Source organism: Gnatocerus cornutus, chromosome 2 (genome assembly GCF_029298725.1).
Source record: "Gnatocerus cornutus isolate USDA-ARS CGAHR chromosome 2, icGnaCorn1.1, whole genome shotgun sequence".
In the NCBI taxonomy this organism is placed as follows: Eukaryota; Metazoa; Arthropoda; class Insecta; order Coleoptera; family Tenebrionidae; genus Gnatocerus; species Gnatocerus cornutus.
The window spans coordinates 17792511-17806588 of record NC_142234.1 but is presented as its reverse complement, the minus strand read 5'-3'; the positions used below and the strand labels follow the sequence as shown (position 1 = coordinate 17806588).

General features: G+C 35.1%; 1 protein-coding gene across 1 annotated transcript; it reads left to right on the top strand.

Moving 5' to 3' along the window:
• The first annotated feature begins 3810 nt into the window (after positions 1-3810).
• Cpr66D (Cuticular protein 66D) lies at positions 3811-11207 on the top strand. The gene is made up of 5 exons (XM_088030120.1): positions 3811-4212; positions 5294-5605; positions 10405-10584; positions 10808-10888; positions 11057-11207. Exons 1-5 carry the CDS (start codon positions 3904-3906, stop codon positions 11126-11128), a joined length of 954 nt encoding a protein of 317 aa, XP_087886246.1. The 5' UTR covers positions 3811-3903; the 3' UTR covers positions 11129-11207.
• Positions 11208-14078: the final 2871 nt, after the last annotated feature.

The following is a 14078-nucleotide window of genomic DNA, read 5'->3' as shown; positions in this document are numbered from 1 at the left end:
GATGTATTGTCTTTGATTTCGCGATGCAGAACAAAAGCATTCACAATGAAAAGCTAGACTAACAAAAATTCCTGCAACTCACGAGGAGTTGTCTTTTATTTCGACAAACTTAGTTTGTTTCAACAAAGTTTGGTGAACCGAGAGTGCTTCCTTATGTTTCAGGACATGCGACGGATTTCCGATCGTCTACGAATTTAAACAAATATCGGAGATATAAAAGGGAACATTCAGTTTCCAAACTATTTTTCTAATCCAAATTTTGTTTGTTGTTCTCCGTCATTTTCTTTAGTTTCTTTAGTTAAAGCTGGTAGCTACGATGGACAATAAAATAACTTGAGATTAGCGCAGCGAATACATCGGAAAATCGTCCAATTTACGATTGGCTCTAAGATACTATGTTTTGATTATTCTCTAGTACAAAAATGTAGAAACTAAAATGCCGAAAATGCAATGTTTTCATTCTCAGCCCGTAAAACGAATTTGCAAATTTTAGGAAATTTTGACAAGATTTATAATCCTGTCTAAAAAATCCAGAAAATGTTGACACGAAAATGCGGGGAATCCAAATCATCTAAAGCTTGTAAGATTTACATAATAAATTTTTAGAAGCCGATGGCACTGAAATGTCTTTATTTAGAACAATATAGCGAATGTTTTACGGTCGAACAATAAATAAATATAAACGAGCGTTTGTTTAATTTTCACGTCCATTTATGTATGTACGTAGCTCCAAGCAAACACCTACGCCAGTTCTAATTAATTACGTACGAATCAGTAAAATCTCCACTTTCTTTTCGTTGCGTGAAGAAGAAAAAAATTTTAAACTTCGCGACTTTTAATAGCGAAAGTAATGATGAAATATCGTTCTGAAATAATAAAAATATTTTGGGAACATAGAAAATCACTTAGGGCTGTAAATCGCGTTCAGTTATCCCCAGATGGTGGTTGCGCTGTACCCACAGTAGCTTTCTGAAAGGTCTCTATTTAGATTCCACCTCTTACCAAGTTATTGAGGTTTTTTGTGATTTCCCCGGAGCTCCATCCAAGGTTTACGTGCAGACATGCAGAAAAACCAGATTAAAATCGTGTAATCTCCTAATTTTGTTTTGAACAATAAAAGAAAACGTATAATTGACCAATAAAAGGCAAACGTGAGAGCGCCGCAGCGCTGCTTGAACATGTAGATTCCGGTTAATCTGTGAAAAGTCTCTGAAAATGGGTGCGCTGTTATGGAAACGGATAATTCCGGGATAAAAAAGATTGATTTGCTGTAAAGAATCGCTGGAGGAATTTACAATGCCACGCACTCCAGATATCTGAGGATGAACAAGAAAGGGATGACTGGGCGCATGATGAAAATATTCAATGATGGTATCTTTTCACGGTTCAAATCAACTTTTATATATGTATCACATAACTATATGGAGGCAAATCTAGATTCGTACAAACATAAAAGGAAAGGCAACAAGATTTCAGCGTATAAAGATAAAAACCTTTTAGTTGTATATCAAGATAATACCTGCAGATACCGCATGATCACGCTGCAAAACGGTTTACACGAAATTGTTTATTTTTTTTAGCACCCATCGGGTGAAAAATTATAATGAGATTTTCTTCCGAGGCTGCGGAGTTCACGCCGGAAGTGTTGCATGTTATATTTGCAAGATAAAAACAGTCAAAAATTTCTTGCCGAACCGACCATTTTTTAGTCAGTCCAACTTAATATCAAGATGTTATAAAAAGTCGGCAATAAAAACGGTGTTAGCACCGTTGATTAGTATCTGGTTAATAACCTTTATTAGACGAGCAATTTCCATAAATTTAAATTTCTCCATCAAAACATAATTACTTTTTTGTGGCAAAGAAGGAATCTCTAAAATTTCCATGTTCGAAGCGCGCATACAAATTATCTAAATAATTTTAGCGCTAACTTGCTTTGGATTTCAAGTTTTAACAAAGAAGTTCACTCCTGCATAATTCACTAAAATGAGGTAATCTCCACAAAAAAAACCTCCACCAGAGGTTGTTAAGTTGAAATCACATGTATGTTCCCTTTCATGTGGATCTCTTCCATTGGCTCTCTTGACACTTTATACTTCAAAATATCAAAACGTGAGAAGACTAATAAAAGGACCGCATTCGAAGTCTGCATCCGATTCCGAGTTAAGGTAAGACATGAGTTACATTTCTACCACCGAAAATTTTAACCAAACGCTTTGGTTCATCAAACACGTCATGGACGAGGCATGCTAACATGAAACATCGATAAGGTGATGCGGGAAACTCGAGGAAAAAATGTAAATTATTTTTAAAAATTCTGAGTAATTTAGGGACAGGAGGTACGTGCAGGGAAATTCTTGGAATTAATTTGTTGAAGTAATTTGACAAAGATGATGGAAGTTCGCTGTTATTACGAGCACTTATTTTTTAATTACAATTTAATGCATGAGACATAAATAACCGTGACAACTGGAGTAATGTTCGTCATTAGTTTTAGACGAAGTTTGCGAAACTATGCAAGCAATTTTGTGGAGTATTGTGTTGGGATACTTTATTTGAAAATGTCGCTTGTTTATTAATAACAATCGTATGGCTACTTTATTAGCAAAAAATACAGAAACTCAAGTGAATGTACACGTAAAATAATAGCCAAGCTATAACTTAAACGTATGAATACATTTTTTGTGGCGCTTGTAGGATTCATTTTCTGTTGAAAGTTGACCTTTGGTTTTTGGGGTCACACATATTGACATCCCTTCACTTTAAAGCCCAAGTTTTTTTAAAGTACACTGCCACATGTTTGTTCCATTGCGAACCGTAAATTATGGTACTAAAATAAAAAAAAAACAGATTTTTATTTTAGAAAATATTTACCTTATTTTGAATTAGTGAGGGTCCGATGATCTGATTCGTTTTGAAGTCCATTAGCACCTTTAATAATTGCACAAACATTTTATTGGCACTCAATTAATAAACCACACAATCGACCGTTTAACGAGACGCGTCATTCTCTACTGGCCGCACGCCTCAAGTGGTATTGTTTTTTCATATCATCCAAAAAAGTCCGGTGGCTATTATTTATTATGCACCGACAATAATGTTTACGTTTATCCTTGAGCCTCAATTTCTCACATTCTCGATCTTTTATTCCTAAAAAACATAAAAGCCAAGAAGGACAGTTTAAATTAAAGAATCAAAATAATATTATGCCCTTTGACTTTATGATACATTATTTTATACTATGTAATTTAGAACACGCTGGTTACCTAGTTACTCTTTTTGTATACACTTAGAAAGTTATATAGGTACTTTTATTAGAGATAAAAATCATCGTTAAGTTACTCTGTCTGGTAATAATTAGTAATTAGCGTTAGGTAAAAGTGATGCAGAACATTCCATCACGGACAACTGGCGATTAAGAGTAATGTAATTAGAATAAAAGTAATGAGCGATAATAATAGTGTCATTATGCAATAATAATTAAAGAAAAATTACAGACAACACTGCGCTTTAAATTTAAATCGTGCCAAAGAAATTTCAACCTTTAAAGTAAAAACTGTATTCCTATATTTTATCTCCTGACGACATAAACTGTTATAAAACAAACCGTCGAAAATTGAGTTTTAATTTCTTGAGATTATTGCCACGTTAAATTTAATTTTTGGGTAACAATTAAATAGTTATTAACCGATCACGAATTTTTCACGTTAAAACCCTATGTCGTGTATTTCGCGTTGTGGAAAAAGTCCCGCATTAACTACAATACGGTGACCCTACTGTTGCACAACTCCTTTCTCCATAGCTGTTGCAAGAAAGTTTTCTTCAGAGTAGGGCAAGCGAACGTATAAATACTAGTAATAATCAACACTTGTTCCAACCTTATCTTGTGAATTTACCGCGCGAATGTACTTACTGGATCACGAGATGAAATTAACAGTTTGTTTATTGTCGGTTTTCGTTACGGGAAGTTTCGCATATCCCGTTTCGCACCCGGTTTACCCGAATGCTCAGTATATTACTTCCCAAGCTATACCCGCTGTTCAATACCGACAGCAACCTCAGGTTTATTTACCACAGCCGTCCTATATCACCAACGCCGCACCACCTAAGCCAGTGTATGAACCTGACAAAAGTGCTGGACTTCAGAAGTATTCAACGCAGATCAAACAACCCATTCAGCAAGTGCTGCTGTCCACCAACGTCGACAGACAGGTAATAATGGCTCTCTTTCAAATGCATGCTTCGGTTTACAATCAAATTTTCTTTATGCACTTTTTCAAGTTTTGAGGGGTTGGAGTGAAAAGGGTGGTTAGAAGCTTTTAGCTTTTTGGAAGTTTTCGAGATTTTTTAATTTATTGACTTCTACTCTTTGAGTGCTTCGTTATTAAAAAAGGAGTGTAATGACTCGTGAACTTGCTTTGACTTCTAGTTACTGCTAATAGCAAACTGATCAATGTAATCGGACTACTTTTTATTGATCTTCACTTTCTCATTCAATTTTAAATTCCACTTAATTAATTAGTCAATTGGTTTTATTTTCCCGGTTCTTTCAGTTTGATGGAATTGAATTTTGAATCAAACATAAACTTATTTCGTATTCAAAAATATGAAGAAAATTTTATTTTTTATAATACATATTTAGACTTATTACAAGAGTACGAAATTTCAACACATTTTCAAACAAGTTGGTCCACAAATTCGTGGATACTATACAATTCTTCGAAACGAGACATGATGAAGGTAGAGGTCAAATCAACTAATTAAAGCACCCTGCGAATCGAGCAAAACAAACAATTAGCAAATTACATTGCTTTGATAGTAATTATCTAAGTACAAAGAGCAAAACAAACGAAAATGGTTTAGTTAGTCCCATGGCCTGTAACCTTTCTTCGTTGAAGCCAAAAAAATATCAAACGAACTATTTATCCGTTTTATTACACATTGCAAAGTTCCCATGTAGGTCTATTTGCTTAATCAACTGGTCACATGTTCTGAGATTTCTTTAAATTTGGATATACGTGCTACATACTTGCAAATTCTAATCGTGACCAGGTCGTGTGGTCTCACCAATTTTCGTCAGAAAGAATAAAACGTCCGGCAGTTGCGAGTTTGAAATTGGTCTTCGAGTGAACGAGTGCCGGAACTCGAGCACTCACCCACAGTTTACAGTTTCAATAACGGAGGAAGTGCAGTAGTTCTAGACTGGACACGAACGCATCGTCCACATTTTCATTAGATGAAATTAGTTTATTTTACTAAAACGTGACAGGAATTGATTTTTTTTTTTGTTTAGGTCCAAAAAGTCGCCGAGCCTTCCGGCCCATTATACTTGCAACACATCCAAGCCGCTCAACAGCAGGGACAATTCCAGCAAGTAATCGGCACTGCCCAACGCAAAGCCACATCTCAGACATTAGGTAGACAAGTTCAACCCGTCCCTATCGCAATTCCCGTACCCCAACAACCACATCCTTACTATTTGAGAGGTTTGGCACCCGCACCCCAACAAACTCCGGTTAAATACGCTGCTCCTGCAGGTCAGGGTTACCGACCTGTCAACCAAGCACAGCCTCAACAAGAGGCGAAGGATCAGGAGGACTATGATGTGAGTAAATCATGTTTGTTTTGCTCAAGTTAGATAGGGGATAATAAACTATGTTTAGTTTGAAACGTTGCGAGATAGAATTGCTACTCAAGAAGTTTGCCGAAAACATGAATGCGATTTTAAAAGCATTGTCTTAAGGATAATAGAGCCAAGTTGTGGTGCATAGTGATGACATAGTTGTTTACAAAAGAGATTGTCGTAAATGCAGAATGAGTTTCTTTTTATCTCAGTCGCGCCGCAATTTAGCATCACAAAGATGTACTTACGAGTTACTTCAGATAAATAAGAAGAGACAACGGATTTTCATAACGTGCAAAAGGTCATCTAATAGAAATTATCGAAGAGAATTTATTGACGGTATTCCCGATTTTATTGTATCTATTTTCAATAATATACACGGCAGATGTTCATCGTACAAGTGACCTTAACTTTGACACTGCAAACCTTTCTCTTCTTCAATCATTCAGTCTACTCCTACTTAATAATGGACAAGAAAATTCCGCACGTTTTCGCCACTCAATTCAGTTATACTTTTTATTGGAATTTAATAACACAGCTGCTGGAAACTGCAGTCTCACTTTCAACTGAATTACTCTTTAGTCATGTCTATTCCTAATTAATTTGAAGTTAGACTCTCTCAATAATAAAACAATAAAATTTTAATGAACTGGTAAAAATTAGGTACGGACGATCCGAGGTCTTGATGGCTGCATGCATATTAACTTTAAGTGCGTTCTTTTTTTTGGAGAGAAATTGTGAAGCCTTCACTTTCGAATTAATGGAGTGAAGAGAAGTCGTGTGATTGCTTAATTTCGCTAATTTAATAATTTTGTACGTATATTAGTGAGATTAAAAAAGGCGTCCACGTAACGCCGGCGCCCGCGTTTCGAAAGTAAATGTCAGCAAATTCCGGTGAATAATTGTTTAAAGCGCAAATAGTTTGTTACAATTTCTACTAATTAAGCACGATAAATAATGCAGTAATTTAGTAGATATCTATAAATAAAGTGTTTAAATTGTTTCTCGGTTATACCGATTAAAATTCGGTTCGGGTTAACTTTCTGTTTATGTGTATCGCACTGATTAATCGCAGATGAGGCATGAGATAAACCTGCAAACAATACTTTTCCCTTTAACCATACCCACCAGAATTGGCTATAATTAGCAACTTTAGTACATTTATACACACATACATTTCTGGGTTAATCCCTTCCGGGGTTAGGAGAATTACGGATTGGGCCCCAATGTTCCTGACCCTTTCGACTCAAACTTTTGATGATGTAAATTTACAACAGAGCGAGTTTTAAAATGTAAAAAGTGGAGATTTCCGACGAGTTTGATTGGATTAATTATTTTTTTAATCTCTTGGAGCGACATCAACGGAAGTTCTTCGGTGGAGATAAAAAGCGGAAGTGAGTGAAACTAATCGGACTTTGCCGATTGTCTGATTACGGTTGATCAATCAGAAATGTATCAGACGACGGCAAATCAATCTCTAATGGCAATCCGCAATAACACTCCAAGGATAAAGGGGGCTTTCAGGTTCGAGTGAAGCGCCATGTATTAGGAATGCGCTTGAATTGAGCGAGCTGGAATTAATTAATTTCTGGCCCATAGCTGTCTTAATTGTTAATATGCCGTTTGGGCTTAATTGCGACGTACCTGGGCTCTTTACACCTGTATGGCTATTACACCAGTGGCGTGGTTATCAGTTTTACTACTAAATATCGAAAAAAATCAACAATTTTATGGAGCTTATTCATAAATATACTTTCACGATTTTTATGCACCGATAGTTTTAGGATTAAGCTGATAAGCCTCTTTTGTTTGTTCGAAATTGTCCATAAACCTTTAGGATTACAACGGATCGTTGTTACCTGACGTTTTTATCTATTCATTTTAACAACAGTCTTGTTCAACAGCTAATTTTTTATATTATTTAATTCGACTTCTCGACAATTTGAATATGTCGCACGCTACGTTAAATGTAGCAAAACTGGATAATCTATTTACACATTTAAGACAGAAACCCATTGCAACTAAATTCAACTATTCAAAACTAGTTTAAAGTGGAAGCCACGAACTGAACTAATTTCAGTTGAGTGTCAATACTTGCAAAGACATATTATATTGCAAGTGGGTGTCCTAATGTCCATTGAATTGAATTTGTTGTGTTTCTTCTGAAATATTTTGAAGGATCGGTGTCTGAAACTTACTAAAAATTGTATGCAAATACATAAGGAATGTTGCTGTCAAATGAAAGTATATTTCTGTGCACATCGACGTAAAAATGTTTGAATTTCATGTTATTTCTTGTTTGATAGTTCATGAAGAATGAAAGTCAGTTGGAAAATGATCTCAATTTTTATGAACGAATGGGTTTCTTTTGCGATCCACTAAAAAATTCAAGTAATTTAATTTACAACCAGTTTCTTTCAATTTATTTTAAGTAAAGAGAAATCAAACAATTTAAGAAAACGGAATTTGGATTTTGAAAGGAAATCAGCCGATATACAGATTTCCAGGATAATTTGATATTTGGAAGATATCTTAAGACTAATTCAAAGAACTGAAGAACCTGAATATAACCTAAAGAGAGAAATTTTGGTATAAAGCATTTGTAGAAAAAATAAAAAGTCAAGAATCTATTATTTGTGATAAAATATGGTTTCATTGCATCGAACGTGAGTGCAATTGCAGTAATGTCATATAATCTAGACCCACATGTGGAAGTAACATTACTAGCAATTGTGTACCGGTTATAAACTGTAACTAGAAAGTGCAAGTCAATAAAAACTTAGAATTACACATAACCTACTAGCTCAATAAGCGCCAATAATCGTCGTTTTGTAACACATGTTATGTACCGTGTGAAGATTACGAATTATTAGTGCTGCCTTCACCTCCGCTACTGATTTATTTATTATGCAACACTCAGAGCCGGCATTCAGACAATCATAACGACAATGTCGCATGTCGCTTGCCAATTTACAACTGGAGTTTATGTAATGTGCCCTTAAGTGATGAATGTTCCTTATCAATTTGAAAGCCAGGTTTGGAACGAATTAGTAGGATTTATAAGTCACTGACCCGCTCAACATGATGTTAAAAACCCACATGTCAAACCGATAAAACTTATCTCTGTTCTAACGGACTCGAACCTAAGCGTAGAAGTCGCCGGAGCGGAAAGCAAATTAATAACAAGTCCATATCGCAGAGAAAACATGCAAATTCAAGATTTCAAATAAACAATGGAGTAATTATCGAAACCTCACTCGATTTAATGGCGGCAATTGGGCTGCAACGAGTGCGGTTTAATTGGCGTCGTTTCAGTTAAAAGAGAGACGCTTATATTAGATTCTGAACTGATTGTGAGGGCTAATAGTTTTACGATACGTTTTAGTTGTGTTTAAATTTAACGCAAAATTTAACCGTGGTTGCATAAACCAGATTTACGGTTATTTCCGAATTTTATTCCGCCAAACATAAAATTAAATTTGACCATAGCACTCCTGAACGTTCGTTTTATTAGCAAGAATGTGAGCTTTTATATCTTTTCCCAATTTCGCTGATTGCGTTTTTTTGAATTTACATATGTTTTACTGGTGTTAAACGCTTTATTGGCGTGGAATTTTTACATCGACGTGAAAGGAAACGGAATTTGTAGCAAATACTTTCACCTATCGACGCCCTCATATTCACCGCATATATCTTACCTATGCATTACAAACTAATCAGAATATTTGAGATATAAAATCCTGCGCGTTTATTGAGTAGCAGTACTCACAATGCGGAGACATAATGGACAATCATTGCTTCATTTCAGAGCTTTTTGCGTCAATTCTAAATGTAATTTTATTTTACGTTTTTATGGACGCTGGAGGATTAATGTTTGTCATTTTTCTTTATATTTCGAGCAGACTGTAACAGAGTATCTACAGCAGGAAACAACTTGATGATGAATGAGTACAAGCAATTAGTTCAGCCCTGTATTCATATCTTCGAACTTTAGCTCATTACTTTCCGGGCAACCTGCCGCTGACTGTCGAAAAATATAAAAAATATATCAAATTTTCTAATTAGAGTCATGATTTGTGTGCTAACCAAATTATTTTAATAAAAGTTGAGAAAGTTTGCCGAGTTTTATAAAATATTCCGAGAAACAGAATTATATATTTGTTTAATGTCACTCGTCTTTGTAATTTGATCATTTGTATGGAACAAAGTTGCATAAAAGTTTCCGCGCACTGTTTCAGCGTGACTTCTTTACTTTAATAAAACTAATCTTACGCTCTTCAAATATTTATGTGTTAATGTCGGAACAATGGGGGTTTTCTAAGCTCGCAGTTTTTTAGTTGTAACGACTGTAAATTTAAATCAAGTCTGTAGTAAGAATTTCCATAAAAAAGCTAACAGGCTTTAAATTTGTCATTTTTTGTCGACATTTTTATGTCACGTTTTCTGCCTCTTTCTTCCCCTTTATTTGATATTACCAAATAATCGTAAAATATTCATAAACTTAGCGCAAATACCAAATGGCATTGCACACTTGTCTCCACTTTCATCAAAGTCGAAATTGCCTTTCGCATCCTTCTTATTTTAGAGCATTCGTACGTTTCATTTATCGTCAGTGTCTTGCCTTTTAAGTATCAAATTGAGTCGGTAGAGAACCGCTTTGAAATTGGAACCGAACAGTGAAATGAAATATGGTAACCCTTAGAGAGAAAAAACTCTTTGTCGTTTTTGTTTTATGTTTTATTTGAGTTGAACAAATAATTTTTTGACGATAATTATTTCAGCCTAATCCCTCCTACCAGTTCGGATTTGACGTAAACGACGACCTGTACACTAACTACCAGAATCGCAAGGAACAAAGAGAAGGGAATAAAATTACGGGAAGCTATTCAGTCGTGGATTCTGATGGTTTTGTTAGAACAGTTACGTATACAGCGGATCCTAAAGAGGGATTCAAAGCAGAGGTGAGGTTTACCATTTTGTGTATTATATGATATTTTACATATCGTATAGGCACGACGATTTGTTCACTAGTAATTTTAGACAATGTCTGTCATTACTAAGGAACCCTGAGTGGAAAATCAAAGGGCCTAATTAATTTCGTGAATGCATTGTGCGATTCTCCCGCGTTTCCCTTTTAATTAGACTTTTTCGAAGAGTTTCTCATTAACATTTATTGATTTATAGGTCACCAGAAAACCGACAGACATTGTTGTTAAGATTCCTAAACCAGATCCACAGTTCCAAAGGCAACAGCAGTACTTACAGGTTCGTACAAAAATTTTCTAATCTCCGTAATTATTAATGAAAAAGGCAAACTTTGTTGTTTTTCATTAGCTTTTAGTAAATGAAATTTTAATTTCTACAAAAAGTTTTTATTAAGTAATAAGCGAAGGGCTATTTTAATTAATTCGTGTTTAAATTTTTTTATTTCAGGCTGCTCCTGCACAACAAAGAGGCGAAGCACAAGAACAAAGGCAGAATGTTCTTCAATATCAGTACCAATAGTATTTCTATAAAGTCAGTGTGCCCAAATGGACTGATGCCACTGCACTAAAGTTTTCTTGTTAATTTTTTAGTTATTTTTTGTAATAAATATTTCTTAATTATTCGTCGCTTAAAAAAAATAATGGAAGACGCTAATGCATGTGAAAACGCAGCCAGTAATAGCGGATCGTATTCCTGGTCAAATCTGCTGGAACATTTTTATTTCGTTTTGGATTGCTTCAGGTGGAAATACTAACTTTATCCGCTTTGTAAAATTGACGTGAAAACCTAGAGCTTTTAATGACCGAAGTCAATAAATGGCTGCACACAATGGAACTTTCTCAGCCGATAAGGTTTTATTTTTTAATAACGGTCAATAACGTGGATTGGATCTGGCGAGCTTTTATGAAAAAGTGGATAAAAGCATTTACCAAACCATAGAAGCGACAAACTCGGAATTCTAATATCTTACACGTGAAATCTGAATGTACGTACATCTACTATCAAGCCTCTCCAGGAAATAAAAAATCCGGAAAAATCATAAAGGAGTCTACATCTTCATTGCACCCAAAAATCGTCCATTTTTGTCATATTTTATAAAAACTTGTGTGAATGTAGATTTGTTGGGAGATTGGCCAATTTATTTATGAGTTTCCTTCTTGGCTTGAGGAATACGTCGGAATACTGTTATCTCCTGAGAGTGTCCTTCTCGTTCATAAATTTCTACAAACTTTCCATAAGAACCTGTGTGAATGCGAATCTTCCGGGAATCAGTAACATGTTCGCGACAGCTTTGCTCTAACGCGTTAGGTACACTTTTATTGCTTCAATTTAAACGCCAGACAACGGTAAAGTGCACTAAACAACTGCTAAAGTGAAATAAAATAAAGAGATTGTTCAAGAAATATGTTGTGTCAGCAAAGATTCTATTGCTCACTTCCGGGTCCGGGCGATCGATATTTTTGGTGTGACCGAAATCATTTTTCCACATTACCGCAGTTATTGCCATTAGATAATAAAACGTAATTAGAAATGGCAATAGCAAATAACTGTTTAATCATACCTACTTGAACAGCAATTTGATTTCAGAGCTATATTGAAATTGAAATACGATAACTCTGTTTAACGGTAAAAGTCAACATACAAATGACTAATCAACGTTTGATTAAATACATCGATAATGGAAATTGGTTTGATATTAATTGGCGGACCTAAATTAAAAACGTTTCTCTGGAGCGAAATTTCAGTGTTTAATTTTTATTGTTTGTTGAGCGAGTTGTAAGACATTGTGATGTAACAATAAACAATAATTCTTCGTAATAAAAATTCGTATTATAATAAATCAAAATGCTCGAAGCGTTGCTTTCTTGTTTGCAGCATCTTACAGCGTATATTTTCCAATGTAGCTGCATTTTCTCAATCCCAAGTCCACGTCAGCCTCTATTATATACGCTCGCTTGGAGATTTACGGTTATATATAATATGGAATCTTGAGTTTAAAGTCAAACCATATTCGAGTCCATTTCAGCAGTAGAAATTCTTAGTTGTGTCTGTTGAAAGGAGCTTTCAGAGCAACTGAATTCAATTTGTAAAGTCTGATAGAAGAGACGTAATTTAATAATTAACATATAAAACAGGGCATTTTCCGCATCGGTTTCATACAAAAAATTCTAATTTTAGATGCACCACAGCCATTTGTCTATGTCGCTTTGTAGATAGCCGAGGTAATTGCATTCTTATTGCTCGACATATTTACAGTTGAATAAATCCTTTGTGGCGGGAATTCTCTCCTATAAAACGACAATTATATTTGCCGAGTTTGATGGTGAATCTTTTCTCTGGGTGCAGAAATTGCGGTAGAAATTAATTGTTTACTTGTCATAAATCCGCTCGTATGAGTAAATTTTATTTGTAGAAAAATCTGTCTGCCTTAATATTCCAAACAGTCGATTATTGTGGAATTATGGTGGAAGTTAGGACCGAACTTTTCTGATAAAAAACGCATTCGAATGTCAAATAAATGTGAAATGTCTGCGCTGTGTAAATAAAATTGTTTTGTCTAGTGTAATGCACAGTAATGTTTAGAATGTCTGGATTTAAGCAGCAAATCCAATAATTTTGTACTCTGAAAGGGTGCAGCTGAACAGTGAGTAGAAATACAGGCTGAATCTCATGGGTGTGCTGAAACCGGATCTCGAAGAATATATTTTATTACTGCAATGCTTCAATAGATCATCGCTTGTGCAAAATATTCAGCGTGAATTAAATGCTAAACAGTGAACCGAGGCGTGAAACTGCACTCTTGGAAATTACAATCGAAACTTTACAGAGGATTTTTTCTGTGCTGATTGCAATCCTCGCAACGATCCCGGGTTTAGACAAAAGATTTTTATTTTGCTTCCAGATTCAACTACAGCTTAAACTCGAAAGTATAATGAAAGAAGTGAAACAATGACAACAAATCCAATTCAAGGGTGGAGCAGTAAACAGACACCTCACTCATTTTTACACATCATTACAGTTTGAAACTTTCACAATTTCCGAGAAATTTATATAGTCTTGCAAGGTCTTTGTCGTTTCGCAATTTCAGGGTAAATGTAGTGTGAATTTTTGCAAGGGTTTTTTTAATTCGGCTTTTAAAAAAATCTGACGCACCGACCATTAAAGACGATATTTTATATAAAGTTTTCAGCATCATCTCTTTGAGAAAACAAAGAGGCATTTTTCAGAGGACCTATCTGCAGAGTGAAAAATGTCTGCTGTCAATTGTTAACTGTGGTGGTTATTCATACTGTCATTACAACAGAAACCCTCTCTCAATCTCGCGGGATACTCGATCACTTGGAAAACAATCTTTGATTAAGACAATTTGACTGGAAAAACCGGATGAGCGATCTTTGAAACTATTTCCGCTTTTTCACTTTTAATCAATATCGCATTTTTTCATGGAAACCGCAAATTGTTCGATGGT

Excerpts from the sequence above, each read along its gene's own strand:
- Cpr66D (XM_088030120.1), top strand. The coding sequence starts at position 3,904 with ATGTACTTACTGGATCACGAGATGAAATTAACAGTTTGTTTATTGTCG. Across the intron at positions 5,606-10,404 it reads AGGATCAGGAGGACTATGAT|CCTAATCCCTCCTACCAGTT; the intron begins GTGAGTAAATCA and ends TAATTATTTCAG. Across the intron at positions 10,889-11,056 it reads GGCAACAGCAGTACTTACAG|GCTGCTCCTGCACAACAAAG; the intron begins GTTCGTACAAAA and ends TTTTTATTTCAG.